The following is a 26,400-nucleotide window of genomic DNA, read 5'->3' as shown; positions in this document are numbered from 1 at the left end:
GGGTCAGGAGCAGGTGTCTTTCTGAAGAGAACATATGGTCCCCCAGAGGGCAAAAGAGAGATGGTGAGGGTGTAACATCCAGGAATAGTTGAACATGTTGCAAGATTCACAGACAACAGATGAACCAATGCACTTGCCAAGTGGCATTCGAGAGACTGGAAAAGAATTTGGGCCAAAATCAAGACAGAACTGGAAGCACATTAGGACCAGCTGATGGTCTGGTCGATATTATGATTATATATATATATATACACCAAATATATACATTTTATTTATCATTATGCACATTACTTAATCATTGTTAGATATTTCATTTTATATTTAGTCTTTCTATAATATGTAATTTTTCTAAATGGTATAATTTAATTTTTCATTATTGAATTGGTAGAAGGTGTTTTTTTTCTAATTTATACATACATATATATATTATATACGCTATTTCACCATGCATTACCCCTCTCGTGATATCCTACGTTCTACTTGTCTAGAACCTGTCATCGTTTCTCCGAACACCCCTCCCCACTGGTGCTCCCCTATATTTCTGCACCCTCCCCCCACATAAAAAGCACCATCCGAACGTGGCCGATGCCAGCACCGCCCCGACTGGCTTCTGTGCAGGTGGCACATAAAAAGCACCAACTGACCGTGGCCGATGCCAGACCCCTCTGGCACCTGTGCAGGTGGCACGTAAAAAGCACCCACTACACTCGCGGAGTGGTTGGCGTTAGGAAGGGCATCCAGCTGTAGAAACACTGCCAGACCAGACTGGAGCCTGGGGCAGCCCCTGGCTCCCCAGACCCCGGTCGAAACCGTCCAACCCGTGCTAGCGCGGAAAACGGACGTTAAACGATGATGATGATGATGATATATATACGCATATGTACATATATATATACAAGCAAACACGAGTGTGTAAGTATGTATTATGTATCTGGTATATTTAATAAATTCAAGAAACAACAAAACATTTACCGAAAGCAGAACTCAATACATTACGTAGAGTAAAACTTAGATAAAATTGTTTCAACAAAGACTTTGAAGTTTTGTCTCTAACAGGTTCATTCAACATAAAACACATATTCCATCACTTCTAACTTCTCCCAAATATTTTTTTTCTAACAAATGGAAATTAAACACCCACCCCACCCCCAACTTCCATCTGACAATATAATTATTTGAAATTGCAATGGCACTAAGAATAACCTATGACAGATACAAGAAAAATGTCTCACAACAGAGGTACTATGTTGGGCAGCAGCTGTGCAATAACACTTCTCCATAATTTTCATATATAGAATTAATGGCAAATCATCATCATCATCATTCAATGTCCATTGTCCATACTGGCATGGGTTGGATGGTTTGACTAGGGCTGGCAAGCTGGAAGGCTGCACCATACTGTAGTCTGATTTGGAATGGTTTCTTACACCAACCATTGCAAGGAAGTAATGGGTGCTTTTATGTGCCATTTGCATGACACCTGTGTATCTGCCACGACTACAATTTCACTTGGCTTGATGGGTTTTCTTCTCAAGCGCAACATAATGCCAAAGGTCTTGGTCATTTGTCATTGCTTCTGCGAGGCCCAAAACTCATCTAAAATTAGCTTCACCCAACATAAACACTCATTCAGTAACTCAAATACAAGAAATGTGACGTTATTGAACTCTAAAACCCTACAAAATATTGTTCACCGTTTCTTTGGAAATCCTTTCAGAAGCCAAAACAATTTATACAGATTCTCAATCACACACGATAAGATAATCTGCATGGTAGTAATTGCTTGTAGTAGTGGTTTTCACCATTTCTAATTTAGTTTATGATTGAAAGAGTAAATATAGAGATGATCCTGATTAGTTTCGATGTGACTGGCCTCTTCCACAAATATGCCTTGTGGATTAGGATTTGAAGGCAGTGGAATTCTAGATAGACAAATAACCACACATAAATCAGGCAAATTCTGAAAATATTTATACTAGTTAGATTAAGAGTGATGCAAGAAAACGATTACTACTTTTTTTTATCTTACCTTGACAAGGATGGCAATGGATACAAATGTTGCACCCACATTTGCAACAATAGAAAAAAATCTATACTAAATCCAGAAATACTTTTGATCAGCATTTCCAATCCTATTTTTAAAAAAAGTAGAAAAAACCCCTGAATGACTGTTTTGAATTTTGGAGCAGACATGAAGAAAATCTTCCAAGATGCCTTAAATGAATCAGTAGCATTCATAAATCAATCCAATTCACAATGGAAATGAATGAAAGAGAACTTGCCAATCTGGATATTTTGATAATTAAAAAAAATTGGGAGTATTAAAACCAATCTCTATAGCAAAGACACAAACCAAAAAATCTTGCCATCCATCCCATATTAAAAAAAATATCTCATTCAATATGGCAAGACATACATGCATAATAGCTATAAACTCAAGTAAACAAGATAGAGAACTGGCAGAACTACCTGAAAAGTTTAGTAAATCATGTCCTAGCTATGACAAAATAAACCCTAATATCTGACTTAGAGAAACTCTCACAAAGAGTGGTAAGGTACAAACAGAAATATTCTAGTTGTAGTCAACCACAATCCCAGAAACCACAACACCTAACATTTGGCTAAATGATACCTTCCAACTTTACACCAGTCATCGAATCTAAGAAAATAAATAGTCATAGATTATAGACAGAAGACAACCACCAAATCTCAAAAAAATTCTTAAGAAACATGAAATCATATTGGAAGAAAAAACAATGCAGGTAATGAAATGTGGAGTTTTGTTGTGGAACATGTGAGTTGAATAAACAAGGTGAAATCAAAATATTCAGAATGAGGAAGAATTTAAAGATAATGCAAAAATGAATTGCAAAACAGAAAAAAAAAACCTCATTTAGTGCATAAGATTTCCACAATGCAGTATTAGCGAAATAGGAACAAAATTAAATGACCGAGTCAGGATACATAAAACAACAAATCAAAGCCCAAACTGTTAGGAATGTTGCATGTGGTGAACATCTAGATTTGTGGAAATGAGAAATCCAAAATATTCCTTTTTTTTTTTTTTTTTTTCAGAATATAAAAAAAAGCAGTCAGTTATGACAGGCAAGGGAGGAGTATTTTATAAAATATTTTCAATCTGAAACTAAACCAGAATTGATAAAAGCTGCTATTACTACTATACAGATTACCTCACAACACATGTTTGAGAAACTGAAAACAGTGAAAAGCACTTACATGAAAACTTTCTTCCATCAAATCTGTGTTACTCTGCATTTTTTAAAGATGTTTAATATCATATTCCAGTACTCCAAAGTTGAATGTAGATGTTATATTTGAGTGAGGTATGAATAGGAGTTGAAAAATACTGGAAAATAGTTTTTGCACAGTAATTACATATCAATACAGGAGATTAAAACAAATTTTTTTTTTTGTATTTAATTATTTACCATTACACATTTTTCTTTTCCTTCACTGCTAACTTGGTTGCCTAGAGTCACAAAGACTACTTTCTCTGTTGACCTCCCCATCATACCACTGCACCTCTTATGTGTCCATGGTTTACACTGGATAAACCTTATGGAGTTTCTATCAACATCTTTTCTGCATATCAAACAGGGCCATCTCCCTGAAGAGATCAGTGATTTGTCAGTTCTACTTACTAGGACTTTCGTCTTTGCTAAATTAAGTTTAAGGCCCTTTGATTCCAGACCTTGCTTCCACACCTGGAATTTCTTCGCTAATTCTGGTAGTGATACAGCAATAAGAAAAAGGTCACCAGTATATAGGAGCTCCTAAGGGCAGCCAGTTTTTTAATTCCTCAGTTATAGCTTGAAGGACTATGATAAGAGGGAGCTGAGAATCAATCATTGGTGAACTCCTGCCTGTACGCTAAATTCTTTGCTATGCTCATTACCAACTTTCATCCTTGTATATTGCCTGTACAGCTCTCACCACACACACACACATCTATCCCCAGCTTCAGCATTGCCCACTAGATAAGGGGATGAGGGACCCTGTCAAAGGTTTTCTCCATGTCAACAAAAACCAAGTACAGAGGTTTATATTTGGTGAAATGCTTCTCCTGCAGTTGCTTCACCAGGAAGAAAGCATCAGTAGTGCTTGTTCCCGACACAAAACCAAACTGCATCTCATCCAGACGAGCTCTCTTCCTAATTAACTGAGGTATGTCCCTTTCTGTAGCTTTCATCACCTGGTATCATCTGATACCTCTGTAATTATTTCTGTCCAAGGAGTCGCCTTTACTTTTATAGCAGCTGACCATGATGCTGTTACACCAATCATCGGGTATGACTCCCTCATAGACAACCTGATTGACGATATAGGGGACTAGACCATAACCCACACCACCAGATATTTTAAGCATCTTAGTGGTGATTCCTGATGAGCCTGGGACTTTCCATATCTTCATATCCTTAATTGTTTTATCTATCAAGCTACTGTTGATTCAGATAGCTGGTCCCTCCCAAGCATTCTCTACATTTAGCAGCCTTTCATAGTCCTCCTTCAAAGGCCCTTTCGATGTAGAGTCACTAATTGCAAGTGAGCCATCATCCATGTGAACTCACTTCTTTCCTACAACATCATAATTACCTCTGACACAATGTCTTGCAAACCAAAACACCTCAAGCCTTTGGCCCTCACACTGCAGAACATTGGCAAACTTCTTCCTTTCTGCTTCTCCCCTGGCTAAGTATACCTGTCTCCTAGCTTCCCTTCTGGCAATCCAATATAGTTCTCTGCTACTACCACACACACACACATATATATAGATTAGCTATTTATGAACTGTTAAGAACATAGCAGAGTTCAGGAGCATCTGGCAGTGCAGATATATCTCATTGGGTGAGAGACTCAACTAGTCTTCCATTTGCCATATACATAACGGTCACTGTAAAAGTGACTGTGCTTTACCAGTAAGCTATCAGGTGTAAACCATTCATTTTATTATCCAATATATATATATATATATGTATGAAACAAGCATCCTTCTGTTCTCCACATTTGCTAGGCCTCACCTCAAATACTGCTGCCCATTGTGGTCCCCTTACGCAGAACAAGATATAATGAGGATTGAAGCATTACAGAGATCATTCACAACAAAAAACATAAATAGCACGACAGACCTTGATTATTGGGCTTGCCTCAAAAAACTGAAACCCTATTCCCCCAATGCCACCATGAGCACTATACTATTTTCTCCTCTCGGTCATAAAGACTACATTACTAGTACAATGTGGAAAATATTCCACCAGTATCATCCAAACAATGCTGGTATCAGTTTACGAGTTGCCTATGGCTAAGGCCCAATGCTGTGTGTCCCCTACAAAAGTAGAGTTCACATCACATAAGATCATGGCACAACTTTTTTACCTCAAAATGTCCTGCTTTATTCAACATTATACCAAAAGAAACTGAAGTACTAACAAAGCCCCATGACATTCAAACAGTTCCTGGACAAGAACTACTAAACAAACCAACAACACCTAGATACATCTCAGCCAACAACTTTTTGCTCAAATGGTCCATGGTGTCCCAAAACGTGACTTAAAAGACCTCCTCAGGTGTTGCTATTAAGTCATAACCTGGGCCAATAATGGCTGAAAACATTCTAAGTTTCTATATATTGTATATAAATACATGTGTGAGTTGTCTAACAGGCCATAAGTCTGGGAGAAGATGCACTCATATAACTGTCAGTAGAGTGGGTATATTATCCGAATTTTATTGTATTAAATATCCATCACAGCTGGTCTTACCAATTGGTTTCATGTAAAAATACAATGGAGTGTTAGGTAACAATCCGATTATATGACTTTACGCTCATGAGAGGTAGCCAATATGGAAGGGAATATAGCGAATGCTCTCTATTGTCTCTCAATTGGATTAGCACAACCGGTTAGCGGCTACTGCAAAAAAAGTGGTGGAACAAAAAAATGGACCAGGGGGATTTGGCTAGGAGTTATATCCCTCGGTTAGGTATGTTGTGAAGCCAGCAAGAGTTATCTTGAAGTTGGGAAAGTGTGTATTAATAATGTGGTGTCCCTGCAGGGATGGGGTGTGTTGTATGTGTAGCGGTGTCATATGTATAATATTTTCTGGGGGTGTAGGTATATACAGTGCTGTGTTTGTTGGTCTGTTTTCTTTCTGTAAAGGGTAAAGTTGTGGGGTGCGTAATGTAGAATGACTGTGTGTGGGGTCTGTGTATATGTGGGGGTACAATTTGCATGAGGGTGCTTGTACTGGGGTGGGTGGGAGATAGTTATATGCAGGATGTCCGCCTTATAGGGAGTGGTGTAGGTGTACATAGGTGCATTGGAGTGTGTCTAAGTCAAACTCTTTTTGCCAAGCCAAAGGGCATGGGTGGAAGGTCGTTTAGTTCATTATTATTAGCGAAGGCAGAGGTATTGTTTTCTGTCATGCTTGTTTGTTTGCTTGTTTGTCTGTGGGCAAGATACCTCAAGAGCTGCTGAATGGATTCAGATGAAACTGTCAGGGATGTTTGGCCTCATGACTGGCATGAGCTGGTTAGACTTTGGGATCAATCCAGTACCAGACAAGGATTCTGGATTATTTTTCCTGTTTTTTTTACTTAATTTTTGAGAGCAGTCGGGTTCTTGGCACTGGACAGACAAGTGTTCTTTAACTCTAGCTCGACCTTTAACTCTAGCTCCACCCATTCATAATTGTGGTAGCAAATGAGCCAACTCCTCATTGCCTTGTTAACAAATGATTAAATCTATTCATTCCTGAAGCAATTTGAAAACTGAAAGCAAAGCAGCCAACCTTGCACTCCATCCTTCTGTCTCCACACAGGCCTGGAACTATGATGGATAAATATGCAAACCAAATTTCAATGTCTAGAGGTGAATGGGAATTTGTTACCCTGAATAGGGGCCAGTTCCAGATACTGTCAGCCAACACCAACTGAACCTGGATCTCATGTAAAGCAGGGTAGTCATAACTTGAAATAATGGCCAAAGTCATAACCCTTGATGGGTGAAGGGTGGCTCCAATGCTTAACTGGACAACCACAGGTGGGGATTATTCTTCATAGTGAAGCTTTATGGTTTTACCAACAACAGTAAAGGGCTGCTGGTACTGGGCAACTGCTGTGGATTCCAGGACCAGTAATGTGTTTTTTGCTCAGAAGCATAACCACAAAACTACAAGGAGTTTGTTGCAAGATACCATCAGAAATGAGATCGCTGCATCAGCATTTGTGCAAGATGGTGTTCATCCTTGAAAGATGTCTGCACCTATGGAGCTGATATTGGTAGAAAAGTGGAGTCTGGGAGTTGGATGGATCTGCTTGAAACTGAGGAAGATACAAATGACAAAGACAGGCTGTGACGAGCAGGCAGAAACTTGGGCCAGATTCCTTGAAATGGTGATGAAGAATTTGATTATGAGAGACAGTGGACTCATCATCATGACATGCACCAATATCCAGGATTAATGGATCTCTTCAGCCTTGCAGAACCTGACCACTGACAGGTGTAAAAAGTAAAAACAAAAAAAAAAAGGGTCAAGCAAAGAATGTATGCAAATGGAAACAACAAAGACAGAAAGTAGAGACATCTATGGAAAGAATAAATGGAAATGAGTCGTAGGTGGGGTGGCCAGAGGATATAGCTTGAGGTGAAAGGCAAAAGGAGGTGGAAGAAAAGGCAATGAGAAGTGCCACTTGATGTCTGTAGAGAATTGTGAAAGAGCTGAAGAAGCAAGAAGTGTTTCATGAGAGCTGATTAAAGCATAAAGATGGTCAGATGTTGCTTATGAGCAAAGAGTAATTGACCAAATGGGTGGACTCTCCATCCTCATCCAAGAGAGGCCTTTGATGGATCACAGGTGACAGATGAAGACATCTCAATGGAAGAATTATTCATCACCTGAAGAACAGCAAGTTAGATGTGATGACTGTAGAACTGCTTAAGCATGGGAGAGATTTCACAGCAGAAGGCTTGGGATATTTTTTTTTTTTTTGCAACTAAAAGGGTCAGTCATTGAAGCCTGAAGTGAGGTGATGGAGTGATAATTGCATTGTCTAAGAAAGGAAATCTAAGTAACTGCAGCAACTACCATCGAATAACTTTGCTGTTTGTCCCTGGGGGTTCTTTACTTGCCTGAAACCAAAAAGTAGGATTCAAGAGCAGAAGGTTGAGCAGTAGACAAATCTTCCCTTTTGACAGCAGAATCTCTTTTGAAAATCTTTATGTTTTGTGCTAAGCTCATCTACTAAAAGGACACCAAGCAAACCACTTTACCAGAAAACTTGTCGCTAAGAATGAACCAAAGTTAGGAACCCAAACAGGTTCAACATTGTTGCAGAGGTGTGTAATGTCCCCTATTCTTCCTGCCCATGAGGGAGTCTGAAGAAGGGGAAGCACACAGTATCAAATGGGTACAGGGAAAACTGCCAGATTTTAACTTCACTCATAATCTGAAATGCCTTGATTCTATGAACACAAGACGGGGGAACCCGATCTCAATGACAACAGCTTAAAAACAAGTCTTTAGAAATCAAAAAGGGAAAATGGAAGAGTTGATTATTGATAAAATAAAGCAACAATAAGTCTAACTGGAGGAACACATGTCCACAACTGACCACTTGTCTCCAGAAAATCAAACTCTACTCTGATGACAGGTCAATTTCAGAAAATCTTGAATCTGGAGGTGTTGTCCCCTTCTCATTCAGATCTGGTCACAATAGCAAAAAGGTATTTCTTTTTCTTTTACTTGTCTAGGTCATTAGACTGTGGCCATGCTGGAGCACCACCTTGAAGAATTTTCAGTCAAATGAATCGACCGCAGTATATTTTTTTAAAAACAACCTGGTACTTACTCTGTCAGTCTCTTTTGCTGAACTACTAGATCACAGAGAGGTAAGCACAACAAAACTGGTTGTCTAACAGTTGATGGGGGAGGGACAAACACAGGCACAAACACACAGGCTTCTTTCAGTTTCTGTCAACCAAATCCATTCACAATGCTTTGGTCAGATCAAGGCTATAGAAGAAGACACATGCCCAAGGTGCCACATGGTGGGATTGGAGTGAGAACCATGTGGTTAGGAAACAAACTTCTTATCACACAGCCACACCTGTGCCTAAGGTAACTTATTTTCATTAAATTAGGAATTCCTCAATTATAGAATTTAACATAACTTTATTCATCTCTGCTGTCCACATTCATGATCCTGGCCACTTGGAGTTCTTTTGGATGGTTTTCATTTATGTGTGTGTCTGTGTAATACGAAGGGACATGGCAGAGTGGTTAGGCATGTTGCATTCGGGATCATGAGATCGTGATTTCAATTCCCAGACTGGCTGGGAGTTGTGTCTTTGAGTAAAACACTTCATTTCACGTTACCCCACTCTATTCAGCTGTAAATGGGTAACCCTGCAATGAACTTAGCCTTCTAATCATAGGGGACAGTTGGCCAGTGGAAGGGGCTTCATTCGAAAGCTAAAATGATGCAAAGTGCATTGTGACCAGTGATGTATAACAACATCCACTGTCTGGTCGATCACACGTGTGTCTGTGTATGTATGTGTCTATGTCTGTGTGTGTGTGTGTTTACGTATTGTCAACATACTGCAGAGACAGTAAACTTGGTCAACAAGTGAGTGTGAGGGCTCATGTGAGTTTAGGGGCTAGTTTTAGCGTTGAGAAAGAAGTTCAACATAGTTGTTTTGCCTCAGCCATCTGCTTTAATTTCCACTCCAAACAGGTGATGTGGCAGCCAGCAGATGACCTCAGTTGGGTCACTCAGCGGACAGTGTGCAGCCAGCAGATGACCTCGGGTCACTCAGCAGACAGTGTCCAAAAAATAATATTCTTTATGGTGATGGCATTGTGCTGGTCACTACCTTAATGGTTGAGCTCCAGAGACTGATAAATAAAGTTAGTGGAGCCTCTACCAAGTTTCAACTTGAGATCAACTCCAAACAGTTCAAGACCATGTCAGAAGCCATGGAACCACAGCAGCTTACCATACAACAGATAGCAAGGGGTCATGTTTGTCTAGATTGACAAGTTCAGGTACCTGGGCTCCACTGTCGACCAAACAGCAGTCTTCAGCAAGGAAAGCAGAACAAGTCTTGCGCAGGGACATCTGCTGTCAAGTCATTCAATACGGAATATGAAAAGACTTGTACCCTCGACAAAAGCATCTAGCTAAAACTTCAAAAGACCCAGTATTGACCAGCAGTATTGCACAGGTGTGAAGGAGGAACCATATGCAGTTGTGCAACAGATAAGAGATATGAATCAGTTGGACAACCTACAGAATGAAGTATTCGGCCCTGGTTATAGGAACAGGTTGTAATCTGGTGGTGATGAGCTCAGCGAGTGAATACTACATTATGAGGGCCAAGAACCTCTGTGCATATATCCTGGTGGGGGTGAGCGCAGAATGGGAAGAAAACAGGCTTGCAGATGACAGACATGAAGATAAAGTAATGATATTATGGACTGGATAGGAATAGGGTCCTGGTGAAGTGAGCATCTGGAGCATGAGACCACAATGTCTGACCAAAGAATGGTGGTTCTGTCTAAAACTATGTGTGTGTATATACTATATATATATATACACACACTTCCAAATATATATTCATACACAACCATATATATATATATATACACACACACTCCCAAATATATATTTATACACAAACATATATATATATAATATAAATAATATATATATACATACATATATGTAATATATATATATATATATATATATATATATATATATACACACACACACACTCCCAAATATATACTTATACACACATACATACATACATATATATATATGTATGTGTGTATAAGTATATATTTGGGAGTGTGTGTGTATATATATACATATATGTAATATATATATATGTATATATATATATACACATACATACATACATATATGTAATATATATATACACAGAGATGATAAGTATTACTTATTCAGTAAAGTACAATGATAAATAAATGACAGCTCCAACTTTGAAATAACGAAAACAACAACAACAACAAAAGGAAGTAGTTATTTTGTTTGAGTAACAAGTCTGATCGTTTGAACTCCTGTTATCAAGCAAATGAGTTTGAAACGAGAGAGGAAGAAAGAGAGGGAGAAAATGTGAGTCTGCTTACCTGGCTGGTGTTCATATGGTCTTTTTCATTCATGCTAACGGCAGATTAATTAAATATTCCATGTCATTAACAAGTTTTCTGAGCTTTTATACAAGACAGCCGTTGATTATTATTATTATTATTTTCAGTAGGATTTTAATAGTAATGAGGGCGATAATCGATAGATAGTCCAGGAGTAAATGTGAAGTTGGTGACGACAAAACACAACACACTAGAACAGTGTGTTGTGTTTTGTTGACACTTCGTAGTAAAAAGCTTTCTTTTAACCAAGTTGACCTCTTCTTCACACCGCCAACGGAAGAGACCCCCAACAACTGAAGGCAAAAAACAAACGGTAAATAAGGCAACCACCAACCCACAACAACAAATAACTACTTTTTCTTGTTGTTGTTATTCTTCCACGATGTGTGCTGAGAGAGTAAAGATTTGTGGCCTTCCAGCCGCCGCTACATTTTTTCATACACTACTAACCTAGTTGTGCGGGAGGGGACGTGAAACGGACACTCGTGGGAAATCGCATTTGCATCTGACATCGTGAGAACAATAACCAATGGCTGTTCTCATTAACAGGTTCTTGTTGGGGGTTTTTGTTTTTTGTTGTTGGTTACGCTTTTTTTGTTTTGGTTGTTTTGCTTTTTACATCCTCATCACGGACTGAATTGAAGTAGAAAGTGGAATAACCACCAGTGAACATGAGAAAGAGGAGAGAATACGAAGACAAAAAATTTAAACAAGAAGAAAAACGATGGAGGAAGAAAAGAGGAAAAGTCGTTGACTATAAACACACGAAAGGAGCAAAAATAGGGGCACCCGTTTGTGATACTAAAGGGAACTTTTTTCTTTCTCTTATTCCTCCTTTTCTTTCTAGGCTTTTTTTTTTTTTCGCTTCTTGCAGCGTAATGTTTTTGATTCACAACGGACTATATCTGGTCAAAAATTGGAATTGGTTCTTTGGGCTCCGCTGATTCCAGGCGACGACGACGACGTCGTTGCTACGAGAGAAGTGAGTCGAGGAGTTAAGAAGGGAAAAAAACACACACAACAAAACTAGAGAAACGGATCTGATCTATAGTTTACGGGACAAAGAAAGCATTGATATATTCCTTATAAGGAAAGCAGGTGTTCGTACGCACAACGCGCGCTCGCACACACACACACACTCAATTGCATTTACAACATGGACACAAACGGAGATATATACGCCTGCTGTATGTATGTGTTTGGGTCTGTATAATATAGTATACAACAGCATAAACACTACGTATAAAACACGCGCACTTCACCAAATTAACGGAAACAATGAGACAATAACACATTCACAGTGCAATTACGTGCACACACGCATACGACGTTTATATCTATAATTAAATATATCTATATTTGTGTATATTTATATATATCTTGAGTATATTTATATACATATATTTACATAAATCTATAAATAAATGTTTATAAATTTTGTGTATATATTTAGGCTTGTGTGCATTTAAATATGTATTATATGTCGATATATATTTGTGTATCTACATACAGTATATATATATTAGAAGGTTTATATATAGATAGATATAATATATATATACTGTATATATATATATATATATATATATATATAGACACACACAGACATGTACATACGTATACATGTATGTATGTACCAGTTTAAATCTGGGGTTAATCCTGATGTTTTTCCCTGTAATATAAGGTACCCCACACTCGTTACTAATAATTTTATAGATTGAAATCTGGTGCAACTCCCGTTTTCAGTCAAACCGTCCAACTCATGCTAGCGTGGAAAACGGGCGCTGAATGATGATGTATATATATATATATATATATACACATATGGAGAATACATACACATATGAGTACACATATATGTATCATTTAGGAAAATACATATATACACTATATATACATATGTAGGTGGATATATATATATATATATGCACGTATGTATGTATATATGTGTGTATGTATGCATATGGGTGTGCTTCTTCAGATTTATGTATTTCTACAAACTATATATATATATAAATACACACAAGGCCATTCCAGAAGTTTTGAAACTTTTTTTTAGTAGAGACAGTTATAACAGTTCTAGATTTTACAGTGATTTATAGCATATTGTTACTATAAATCTAATAAGCTGACCTGCCACTAACTTTTGTTATTCCATTGAAGGAGACACCACTTTGAACAGTGTTGGTCAGAGCTGACCAGTTTGCAGAATGCAGTCGGGATGTGAAGACAATTTGGAAACTTGCAACAAAGTTCTGTGTGAAACTGGGTGAAAATGCTACAGGTACTCGTGAGATGCTCTGGACTGCTGTGAGATGAGCATCTGTTTTTCACCAGCATAAGAGGCCAAGGAAAGCAAGTGCATTGGAAAGCTCATTGCAATCCCCTGTTCCAACAGCAAGACCACGATCTGCATCCACTGGGTTCCATCAGGCGAGATGGTCAAAAAAGAGTACTTTTTGGAGGAGTTCATGAAGAGATTTTACCACAAAAGGTCAGAGCTCCAGCACCAGTCCACAATGCCATCCTGGTAACCACCCACTTGACAGAGATGGGCATTGAGATTATCCACACCTTTGTTCCTGTGAGAAAAGTCTTGGACATCAACATTTTGGACAACTTCCATGGTGGCCTTCACAAAGTGGCTGGAGTGCTACAACAGATGCATTGGAGTCAGAGGACATTAATTTGAAGGACATTGGAGTTTTGTACTTCTTTGAACTTAATAAGTGTCTTTCCTGAGAAAATTTCAAAACATCTGGAATACACCTGGCACACGTATATCACACACACGCACACACACATATATATATACATATATATATGTATATATATATATATATATATGTATGTATATATATATGTATGTATATATATATGTATATATATCATCATCATCATCATCGTTTAGCGTCCGTTTTCCATGCTAGCATGGGTTGGACAGTTCTACTGGGGTCTGTGAAGCCATAAGGCTTCATCAGGCCCAGTCAAATCTGGCAGTGTTTCTATGGCTGGATGCCCTTCCTAACGCCAACCACTCCGTGAGTGTAGTGGGTGCTTTTTACGTGCCACCCACACAGGTGCCAGACAGAGCTGGCAAACGGCCACGAACGGATGGTGCTTTTTATGTGCCACCGGCACGAGGGCCAGGCGAGTATATATATATATATATATATATATATATATATATATATATATCCTCATCATCGTTTAACGTCCGTTTTCCGTGCTAGAATGGGTTGGACGGTTCAACTGGGGTCTGGGAAGCCCGAAGGCTGCACCAGGCCAGTCAGATCTAGCAGTGTTTCTACAGCTGGATGCCCTTCCTAACGCCAACCACTCCGTGAGTGTAGTGGGTGCTTTTTATGTGCCACCGACACAGGTGCCAGACGAGACTGTCGAACGGCCACACTCGGATGGTGTTTTTAACGTGCCACGATCGGATGGTGTTTGTTACGTGCCACCAGCACGGAGGCCAGTCAATGCGGTACTGGCTACGGCCACGTTCGGATGGTTTTCTGATGTGCCACCGGCACTGGTATCACAAAACTACAAATTCCATTGATGTTCATCGATTTTGATTTGATTCTTTGATTTTTGATTTTTTGATTTTCACTTGCCTCAACAGGTCTTCACAAGTAGAGTTATGTGTCCCAAGAAGGAAGGTATGCACAGGTGGACTGACTACGTCCCAGGTAGGGGCCATGGGTTATGGCCTCACTTGACCTGCTGGGTCTTCTCGCACACAGCATACTTCCAAAGGTCTCGGTCTCTGGTCATTTCCTCGGTGAGACCTAAAGAGCGAAGGTCGTTCTTCACCACCTCGTCCCAGGTTTTCCTGGGTCTACCTCTTCCACAGGTTCCCTCAACCGCTAGGGTGTGGCACTTTTTCACACAACTATCTTCATCCATTCTTACTACGTGTCCATACCAGCATAGATGCCTCTCTTGCACACCACATCTGAAGCTTCTTAGGTCCAACTTTTCTCTCAAGGCACTTACACTGTCGGGTATGAACACTGACATTACACATCCATCGGAGCATACTGGCTTCATTTCTTGCGAGCTTACGCATATCCTCAGCAGTCACGGCCCATGTTTCACTGCCATGTAGCATGGCTGTTCACACACATGCGTTATACAGTCTGCCTTTTACTCTGAGCGAGAGGCCTTTCGTCACCAGCAGAGGTAAGAGCTCTCTGAACTTTGCCCAGGCTATTCTTACTCTAGCAGTTACACTTTCAGCACACCCACCCCCGCTACTGACTTGGTCACCTAGATAACGGAAGCTATCAACTACTTCTAGTTTTTCTCCCTGGAATGTGGCGGAAGATGGTCTCTGCGCATTTTCAGTGTTTTTTGCACCAGAGCATCTGCCACATACAAAAACTATCTTCCCAGTTAGCCTTCCTTTGACATTGCTGCACCTCCTATGTGTCCATAGCTTACACTTGGTGCATCTTATAGAGTTCCTACCTACGCCTTTTCTACAGATCGAGCAGGGCCATCTACCTGAAGGCGTTTGAGATTTGTCTACCTTCCTACTTATTAGGACTTTGGTTTTAGCTAGATTGACTCTAAGGCCCTTCGATTCTAATCCTTGCTTCCACGCCTGAAACTTCTCCTCGTGTTCTGATAGTGATTTAGCAATTAGAGCAAGGTCATCAGCATAGAGGAGCTCCCAGGGGCATTCTGTCTTGAATTCCTCCGTTATTGCCTGGAGGACTATGATAAATAGGAGGGGGCTGAGGACTGAGCCTTGGTGGACCCCAACCTCTACCCGGAATTCTTCACTGTACTCGTTGCCAACCCTCACCTTACTAACAGCGTCCCTGTACATGGCACGCACAGCTCTCACTTACCATTCATCTATCCCTAGTTTCCTCATTGACCACCAGATAAGGGAACGAGGGACCCTGTCAAAGGCCTTCTCCAGGTCAACGAAAGCCAGGTACAGAGTTTTATCTTTGGCTAGGTATTTCTCCTTCAGCTGTCTCACCAGAAATATGGCATCAGTGGTGTATTTTCCCTGGCACGAAACCAAACTGCATCTCGTCTAGGTTGACTCTCTCTCTAATCAGTTGGGCCATGATCCTTTCCATAACCTTCATTACCTGGTCCAACAGCTTTATACCTCTGTAATTACTTGTATCTAGGGCGTCACCTTTACCTTTGTAGCAGTGTTGACTATTATGCTACTACACCAGTCATTGGGTATAACTCCTTCGTGTGTATATATATATATATATAATATATATATATATATATATATATACGTATATATATGTATGTATATATATAGATATATATATATATGTATACACACACACACACACACACATATATATACATACATACATATATATATCTGAGATATGCTGTGACTTTGAAGACCCGACAAATGAAGTGAGTTCATGGCTCACTGGGCAGCCTGCTGTGCTAACCTTGGATCATAGAGTGACCTGCTGTGCTTGAGGAGACTTAATGAGTCAAGGACTCCAACATCAAAATAAAAATCAAATGGAAATTGTAGTTGTGATAGCCATGTTGGTGGCATGTAAAAAGCACCAATCCAATCGTAGCCGTTGCCAGCCTCCCCTAGCACATAAAAAGCACCCACTACACTCAGGGAGTGGTTGGTGTTAGGAAGGGCATCCAGCTGTAGAAACACTGCCAGATCAGACTGGAGCCTGATGCAGCTAGCATGGAAAACGGACGTTAAACGATGGCGATGATGATGATGATAAATAAATAATATATATATATATATATACACACACACATGCATATTTGGGTACAGGATGTCACCAATGGTGCAAATAACATGAAATATGTAAACAAATGAGTTAAATACATAAACAAAGAGAGAAAAAATGGAAAACAGGACCAGTAAAGACAGAGAGAGGACCCTTCATCAGTTGTCGGCTGTCTACCTACTCCTCATTTCCAGCATTCAATAACAATATGAGTCTTGAAAAACAGTTGCTCCTATAAATTCTAAAATAAAATTTAGGATTTATGGAAGTTCAAAGCTGGGAATAAAAACATGATGGTGGAGACATACAGGGAAACTGAATGGAAACAACTGATGTTGGTGTGTTTACGTCCCTGTAACTTACCAGTTTGGCAAAAGAGGGTGATAAAATAAGTACTAGGCTTACAAAGAATAAATCCTGGGGTTGATTTGTTTGACAATTTTTAACTGTATTTTTTAGCATATCCAAGTCTAGATTCCCCCTTTAGCATTCGGTTTAATCAGTGGAATGTTAAGCTTAATCATTCACTTTGTTTTTAATTAATCATGCATTATCTTGTAGCTTTAAGATTTCAATAATGTGATTGTTTATTTTTAGAATGGCATTGTAGGGTAGGTGTGACAGGCTGGATCTGAACATAAACCTGGTAAAATATTTGGGTCAGATATGACCAGATTAAACGCCAAAGGGTTAAAGTAAATTGTGACGTCGCAACTCATTTCTACAGCTGAGTGAACTGGAGCACCAGGAAATAAAGTGTCTTGCTCGAGAACACAACACGCAGCCTGGTCCGGGATTCGAGCTCACAACCTCACGATCGTAAGCTCGATGCTCTAACCACTGAGCCACGCGCCTTCACATATTAACAATTACTACTATATCCGTTAGTGTGCTTCTTTCTGATGTATAGTTTTTTTATTAGCTACACACACACACATGGTGTTTGGGCTAAATCTGACAATTTTTGTCTCATTTTTTCAAGAGCAGCTAGATGTATAGGTGAATAGCCAATGGCCTTAGAGAGCAAAAAGATTGAAGCTTGACCAATGGAAAAAAGGAAACCATCAGAATAGTGGGAAAGAGTTGCTTGTATCTTGATGACTCGCGCCAAGTATCAAAATGCGAACATTATGACTGCCATGTAGCATAGCTGTACATACACAGGCATCATACAATCTGCCTTTCACTCTTAGAGAGTAAAACAGGAGCAGTCGCTCTCTGAACTTTGCCCAACCTGTTCTTCTCTATATATAAGTATATATATATCTATACACATATGTATATACATTGATAGATAAAAGGTCAGATAGACAGATAACTAGAGACAAACAGACAGATGTGTATGTATGTGTGTATATATAAAATACAGTGTGTTTTATATGAATAGTATACAGTCTATTGACTAGAGGAAGAAGGAAAGAAACACATCTACAATGATAACATTAAACCATCAAATTGTGTGCACAGAGCCTTCATAATATTCTTTTCTACTCGAGGCACAAGACCCAAAATTTGTGGGGAGGGGGCCAGTCGATCAGATCGACCCCAGTATGCAACTGGTACTTAATTTATTGACCCTGAAAGGATGAAAGGCAAAGTCGACCTCAGCGGAATTTGAACTCAGAACGTAAAGACAGACGAAATACTGCTAAGCATTTTGCCCGGAGTGCTAACAGTTCTGCCACCTCAAGCCTTATAAATGCTAAGGTAAACCTAACTCAGGCAATTTACCCCAAGATCTTCACAATTTACTTTAAACCTTTGGCGTTTAATCTGGCCATATCTGACCCAAATATTTTACCAGTTTTATGTTCAGATCCAGCCTGTCACACCTACCCTACAATGCCATTCTAAAAATAAACAATCACATTATTGAAATCTTAAAGCTACAAGATAATGCATGATTAATTAAAAACAAAGTGAATGATTAAGCTTAACATTCCACTGATTAAACCGAATGCTAAAGGGGGAATCTAGACTTGGATATGCTAAAAAATACAGTTAAAAATTCAAATAAATCTGTAACGTCTCTATATTTTCTAATATAGTCCCAGGTTTATTTGTTTAATAGGCACAGATGTGGCTGTGTGGAAAGAAGCTTGCCTCCCAACCACATCGTTCCAGGTTCAGTCCCACTGCATGGCACTTTGTCCAAGTGTTTCCTACTATAGTCTTGGGCTGACCAAAGCTTTGTGAGTGGATTTGGTAAACGGAAACTGAAAGAAGCGCATTGTATATGTGTGTGTGTGTGTGTGTGTGTGTTTGTCTCTGTCCTCCACCCACCCCCACTACTTGGCAATCACTGCTGATGTGTTAATAATCTAGCAGTTCAGCAACAGAGATCAATAGAATAAGGATCAAACTTTAAAAAAAAAGTACTGGAGTCAATTCATTCAACTAAAAATTCTTCAAGATGATGCCCCAGCATGGCCACAGTCTAATGACTGAAACAAGCAAAAGATTATTTGCAAACTTTCAACTCACAACTCGACTGCAAGCTTAAAATAACATAAAATTTCTTCAAATTATCCCAATGTGTAACTAGTCTACAATTAAAATGTTTAATTAACAATTTACTTTGGTATCCTTGCTTAATCATTCACTCTGCCAAATGATTTATTTCATCTCTAAACAAATGGAAATGATTAACCACCCTATCATACCTTATTAACTGACTGACAGAAAAATGCAGTAACCCAAATTATCTGGAATGCAATTGTATGCCTAAGGCACCGTTGCCACTGGCAAATTAAAATCATTAAGTTTTATTATAAGCCTTAATTATTATTAACTTGTTGATATAGGTGCAGGCGTGGCTGTTTGGTAAGAAGTTTGCTGCCCAACATGGTTCTGGGTTCCATCCTCCGTGTGGCGCTTTGGGCAAGTGTCTTCTACTTGTAGTCTCAGACCAAGACTTGCAAGTGGATTTGGTAGACAGAAACTGAAAGAAGCCCAATGCATATGTGTGTATGTGTGTCCCCCACCACTGCTTGGCAACTGGCGTTGGTGTGTTTATGTCCCTATAACTTAACAGTTTGGCAAAAGAGACTGATACATTAAGTACCTGGTTTTAAAAAAATGGTACTGGGATAAATTAATTTGACTAAAAATTCTTCAAAGCAATGCCCCAGCACGGCCACAGTCTAATGACTGGGACAAGAAAATAACTCAAACCTAACACTGAAATACTTCACATTTTAAATGTCAGAGCCATTTCTGGTTACTTCCAAAACACAATGAAAAATTTCACAAAGTAAATATTCAAGACAATCATAATTAGCACCAAATACAAACCATCGTGGCCGCTGCCAGCCTCCCCTGGCACGTAAAAAGCACCCACTACACTCACGGAGTGGTTGGCGTTAGGAAGGGCATCCAGCTATAGAAACACTGCCAGATCAGACTGGAGCCTGGTGCAGCCTCCTGACTTCCCAGACCCCGGTCGAACTGTCCAACCCATGCTAGCACAGAAAATGGACATTAAACGATGATGATGATGATATCATCTATATATCTATAACATACACACAGTGGCTTAAATAGGTCTACCTTTTTTGTTATACTAGTTAAGAGACTAAACTGTTATGATGATAAATATAAGTCAGCAAATAAGAGGCTGCAATTACCACCCATGGGGATGCCTTAACTGTTTATATATTTCATCAGCATAGGAAGCATATGAATAAGAAATCACAAACTAAATTACCACCTTCAGGCTATCTTTTCTCCAATTCATACACCTCATCTGAGACTTAAACAGAAATTCTCCACCATTTTTAATGAATATATTTTTAAATATCTCACCAAACACTAAATCTACAATTTAATAGAGCACATCTTCCACCAACTTTGATCTAACTTTGTATATATGCTGTGAAAAATCATACACATACATTGTCTCCCATTCCTATATTTATGTGTGTGTGTGTGTATCAAGGAATCACACACATACAGACTCAATATATATCATCATCATCATCATCATATGATATTTGTCTTCAATGGTGGCATGGGTTGAATGCTACAACAAAATTCAATGGAATGCAAGGCTGCATCCGTGTCAGCTTTGGCATAGTTTCTATGGCTCAATGCCTTTCCTAACGCCACTTTTCAGAATTTACTGGCTGTTTTTTTGTTTCCTGTTTTTTTTTCTTTTTTTTTGTGCCACCAACACCAGAGAGGTTGCTAAGTAACTTACAAAACAAAGAAAGAACACATGGGAAAAGGAAAAGGATATATAATACTTTGTTTCATGTCGCCCTAGTCTTGCTTTTTGCTTAAGATAAGTGTTTTTTTTTATTTTTCACTTTGCTTTATGATTGGCAAATTTGCTTTGATGCTGTTAGAAATGTTTTGGTGATGCGGATTGTGTGTTACTAGAAATGTCTTGACATTGTATGACAGCTGTAAATACATCTTACAAATGGTGTCATTTGTTTTGAATCCTCTGTGAAAACATAGAGAAATAACGGCTTGCTTGGAAACAGGTGAGGATTGGCAACAGGAAGGGCATCCCATCTGTAGAAAAAGGCGGCGAGCTGGCAGAAACGTTAGCACGCCGGGCGAAATGCTTTGTGGTATTTCATCCGCCGCTGCGTTCTGAGTTCAAATTCCGCAAGGTCGACTTTGCCTTTCATCCTTTCAGGGTCGATAAATTAAGTGCCAGTTACGCACTGGGGTCGATGTTATCGACTTAATCCCTTTGTTTGTCCTTGTTTGTCCCCTATATGTTTAGTCCCTTGTGGGCAATAAAGAAATAAGAAAATCTGCCTCAACAAAAGCCATATGATCGATGGGGTTTCATTTACTGACAAATTTTTTTTGACATAACTTAAATTACGATTAAGAAAAATATTCCAAATAATCGTTAATTCATTAAAATGCAAAGAATAACTTGAACACATTTTGACATTGGTTGTCAAAATGTCGTGTACTGACTCTACAAGGACCCGAAGTACTGGCTACTGTCAACTCATCATGCAAATACAAAATGCCAGAAATATATTTTTATATAAAAAAAAATCTAGAGGTTTGAATTTTGCTACATTTTACCAATTTTTTAAAATCACAGTCAATAAAATATGCTATTTAATGCTATTAACCAAAACTCTTTTGAATTCAAATTTTGCAGTAGTCAACTTTGTCTTTCATCCTCTCGAGTCAAAGACATTGGAGCAAAGCTTTGGCTAGATTAGAACTGCCTTACTTGGGTTTCTAGTTTAAAAACAATAGCCTAGTTTTATCACCTTAAAAGACAGGACTGGTTCTTTCAGACAACAGAACAGCCATGCAAAGATTCACCAACCAATCCGTACTGGCTGACGACATGTATTAACAAACAGAGGCAAATATTAAAGAAAAGTTAAGTAAGCTTCCCACTAAATTATACTTTGAAGGTTCTAGAAAGACTTGCCCAGGGTTATAAAAAAACTGGCTGTTTGAACCCCACACCAGAACCAACTCAGATTATGTCTCACTCCCATACAGCATTGCAGTTCTCACACAACTCCTATAGACCCTTCCTTTCATCTTCAATGAAAACCTTTCCCCATATAACAATGCTCCACATTCCCTGAACTTCACCCAGCCAAGTCTCGCTCTTGCTGTCACAGCTGCTTCACATCCACCACTTACATCCACACCATTCCCCAAATAACAAAATCCTCTCACTGTCTCCAACTGTTTAATGTAATAAATATATATAATGGCGGTGCCCCAGCATGGCCACAGCTCGTGAGGTGAAACTAGATAAAATGAAAAAAAAAAATGAAAATAGAAAGACAAAGATTGTTTTGTGGTCATTCCTGTCTACAGATATGGCCTCTCCTCTGATTATGGTCTCTCACCAGATTGTGGCCTCTCACCAGATTCTCAACTACAACATAATGACCAAATCACAACTTAATGTACCATTAAAGTCCATTAATGTATTGGAGTCAATTCATATTCCTGTAGTCCACCCAAGACGTGAAAGGAATTATTACAGATAGCCATGCCAGCATGGAAGGCAGATGTTAAACGATGATGATGATGATGATAATCTAGACAAATTTCTTCACAATATCTCAGACAAGCCTCCTATACTTGGAGAGCTCTCAGTAAACAACAGCTTCCTATTTGAAATGGACCGTGACACCACAAATCTAGTCTTAAATATGACTTGACAGATTCGAATTTGGGGCTGAAACACATCTAAGTTTATTCATTTGCTTTATTTGCATACTAGCAGTATTGCCCAGCTTTGCAAAATGGTCACATTTAATTCAAAGCATTAAAAACGTTATGAAAACAATTGGTATGTGTTCACAAAGTCCAAACGATTAATACAAAAAAACCCTCCAGGCTACATCCCAAAAATTCATTTCTTTGCCAAATTTCTACAATGTTTATGGCGATTCGTTTATATATCTTGATTTTTAAAATTTTCATGCAATGTACACATGCTTGCACGCGTGGTGAATACAGTTCACGTCAAACAGCTGACTGAGTAAAGTTCACTATTCAATGCATGGGATAAGGCCTAAACAAGCACATTGTCGATTTTTGCACTTGCGAGATGAATTTCGGAACAGAAATAGCGCAGTTCAATTTTCATTCGCCTAAACTTTTTTTGGTGGTTCTACGATGTACCGGGAAGTTAAACACAGACACACAAGTTGAGTTTTATATATATAGATGCAATTAACAGGTTAATTTTATATAGATATGCTGGTAAAATGGTATCCTTTTGGTTGCTGTCACAGATTTGAAAATTTGAAAATTATGTGAAAATTTTAAAATTTGGTAAATTGATGTAAATTTTCATGCTGAATCCAAATTTGGGATTTGTTTATTCCTAGAAAAATTTAGAAGAATGTTACAGAGGTTCAAAGCTTGATCATTTTTAGTCCAATCAGGAAACAGGAATCAGAACCATGCATTTTCTGCAAGATAGCTACCCGTCACAAACTGACAAACAAAAAAAAAACAACAGGCACAAAGTGATACTTGTGGTGGTGGTGATGCTGGGGAAAGAGCCACACTTATGCTAAATATAGTATCCTAGTAACTAAGGTAACAGAGCAAAATACAGCTTTGTTTGTTACTACAGAAACAGACACCAATGAGAGATTTACGGTCATGTGTAGAATGGTGGCTTTCGGTTGGCTAAAATTACCCAAAATTTACAAATATTATTAGTATTTCATCTTAGGTTCTATATACTCTGGGAATGCATTAAAGCCCTTTTTGGGGTTACTTTATATGAATTCTTACTATCGGGTAACTAATTTCACGTTATTACTGACATCACAATTTGGGTATTCATAACTTATTGGGAATTCCTAAAAACGAGATCCTGTGTAAAATACCTCGATATTCTCTGTAAACACACAAAAACCGTTTTAAGGGCTACATACTTTGTATTGTTGTTATTGGATTAGTGAAACAATTATGAGAATGGAACCAAGGGATAAGCCCTGCTTTCTCAGAAATTACCAAGTACATCAGCTAGTATGTATATATATATATATATGTACACACACACTATATATATATATATATATATGTATATACATGTATATATATATATATCACACATATACATATATATACACACACACACACATATATATATACATACACACACACACACGTATGCATGTATGATTGTGTGTGTATGCATGTATGTATGTGTTTGTCTCTTCACTGCTAGACAACCAGTATTGGATTGCTTATGTTCGTCTAACTTAGCAATTCAGTAAAACAGATTAATAGAGTAAGTACTATACAATAAAACAATAAGCATTGGGGTAGATTTGTTCAGTGAAACCCTTAAAAGTGATGCCTCCAGCATGGCTGCCATCCAATGACTGAAACAAGTAAAAGAATATAAAAAAAAAGAAATTAACTGCACTAACGATTAACTTTACATTAACATTTTTAGTTTTCAAATTTTTTTTTTTAACATTTGTAAGAAAAATAAATAACATTTTTGCATACTTCTGCTTTGAAAAATGACAAAAATGTTTAAAGAATTTACAGAATTTAAGTCAGAAAAATATGATTTATAAGGAATTTTGCCAATAATAGATTTCAAAGATATCACCAAAATCTTTCTACTCTTTTGAGGAAAAAAATGTCCATTAAATTAATCGCTAGAACAATAAGAAATAAAAAAATAACCACATTTTTTAAAATTACTGTCTGGTGATACTAGAGTTCGTATCACTAGAGGTGTTGCTTCTTTCAGTCATTGGACTGGGACCATGCTGGGGCACTACAATGAAGGCTTTTAGTCAAACAAATTAACCTCAGTACTTTTCTCTTTTTTGAAGTCTGGTGTTGGTTCTATCAGTCTCTTTTGCCAAACTGCTAAGGTATGGAAACGTAAACAAACTAACACCAATTGTGAGGTGGTGATGAGGACAAGCACAAAGAAATATATATACATACAGACATGTGTATGTATGTATACATACATATATATATATATTTCTTTACTACCCACAAGGGGCTACACACAGAGGGGACAAACAAGGACAGACAAACGGAGTAAGTCGATTACATCGACCCCAGTGCGTAACTGGTACTTAATTTATCGACCCCGAAAGGATGAAAGGCAAAGTCGACCTCGGCGGAATTTGAACTCAGAATGTAACGGCAGACGAAATACGGCTACGCATTTCGCCCGGCGTGCTAACGTTTCTGCCAGCTCGCCACCTTTTACACATACATATACACACACATGCATGCATATACATATACACACACACAATGCATATACACATGCACATACATGCATGCACATACACACACATACACACATATAAAACACCCATACCAGTGCTGCATCAAAGCACCCAGCACACTCTGTAAAGTGGTTGGCGTCAGAGAGAGCATCCAGCCATAGAAACCATGGCAAAACAGACAGGGAGCCTGAACAGCCCTTCAACAGGTCGGCTTCTGTCAAACTGCTCCAACTCATGCCAGCATGGAAAACTGGACGTTAAATGATAATGATGATGATATATATGTATATCAGCCCTGAATTTTAGTAGAAGACACATCCCAAAGTGCCATGCAGTGGCTTTGAACATGTAACCACATGGTTGTAAGTAAGCTTTTTACCACACAGCCATGCATATGCTTGTTCCAGTATACCCCTTGAGCAGATCCTACTTAAAGCCTCATTTTTAACTAATCAGGAATATACAAGAGGCTTTTCATAGAAAGTTAACAACAAAAGTGCAACAATATATTCATCCAAGTGGATAGTAACAATTTATTTTAAATCATAGCCTCATGGTTCCATATAGATTTATAGACAAAATTTACATTACAGAAATAGGCATAGCTTCCCAACCAATTAGTTTTACATGGCACCTTGGGAAAGTTTCTTCAACTCTAGCCTTGGCTCAACCAAAGTCTTGTGAGCGAATTTGAGGGATGGAAACTGAAAGAAGCCTGT

The 26,400-nt window shown here is 38.6% G+C and overlaps 1 protein-coding gene across 4 annotated transcripts in view; it reads right to left on the bottom strand.

Moving 5' to 3' along the window:
- Nucleotides 1-26,400, bottom strand: part of LOC115224244 (recombining binding protein suppressor of hairless) — a 238,572-nt gene that overhangs the window by 190,086 nt on the left and 22,086 nt on the right. Inside the window, exons 1-2 of one of the 4 annotated variants that reach the window (XM_029795043.2) lie at nt 11,176-12,250; nt 3,238-3,367 (exon numbers count right to left, since the gene is read on the bottom strand). The exons of 1 other annotated variant lie outside the window; for it this stretch is intronic. In XM_029795043.2, the coding sequence (XP_029650903.1) occupies nt 3,238-3,276 (39 nt within the window). In that variant the 5' untranslated portion in view covers nt 3,277-3,367; nt 11,176-12,250. Of the gene's footprint in view, nt 1-3,237; nt 3,368-11,175; nt 12,251-26,400 lie in introns of those variants that run through there. 2 more of the 4 variants (XM_029795045.2, XM_029795044.2) reach the window with 2 other exon arrangements.

This window comes from Octopus sinensis, linkage group LG25, assembly GCF_006345805.1.
Source record: "Octopus sinensis linkage group LG25, ASM634580v1, whole genome shotgun sequence".
Lineage (NCBI taxonomy): Eukaryota > Metazoa > Mollusca > Cephalopoda > Octopoda > Octopodidae > Octopus > Octopus sinensis.
This window is presented reverse-complemented; position numbering and strand designations above follow the sequence as displayed.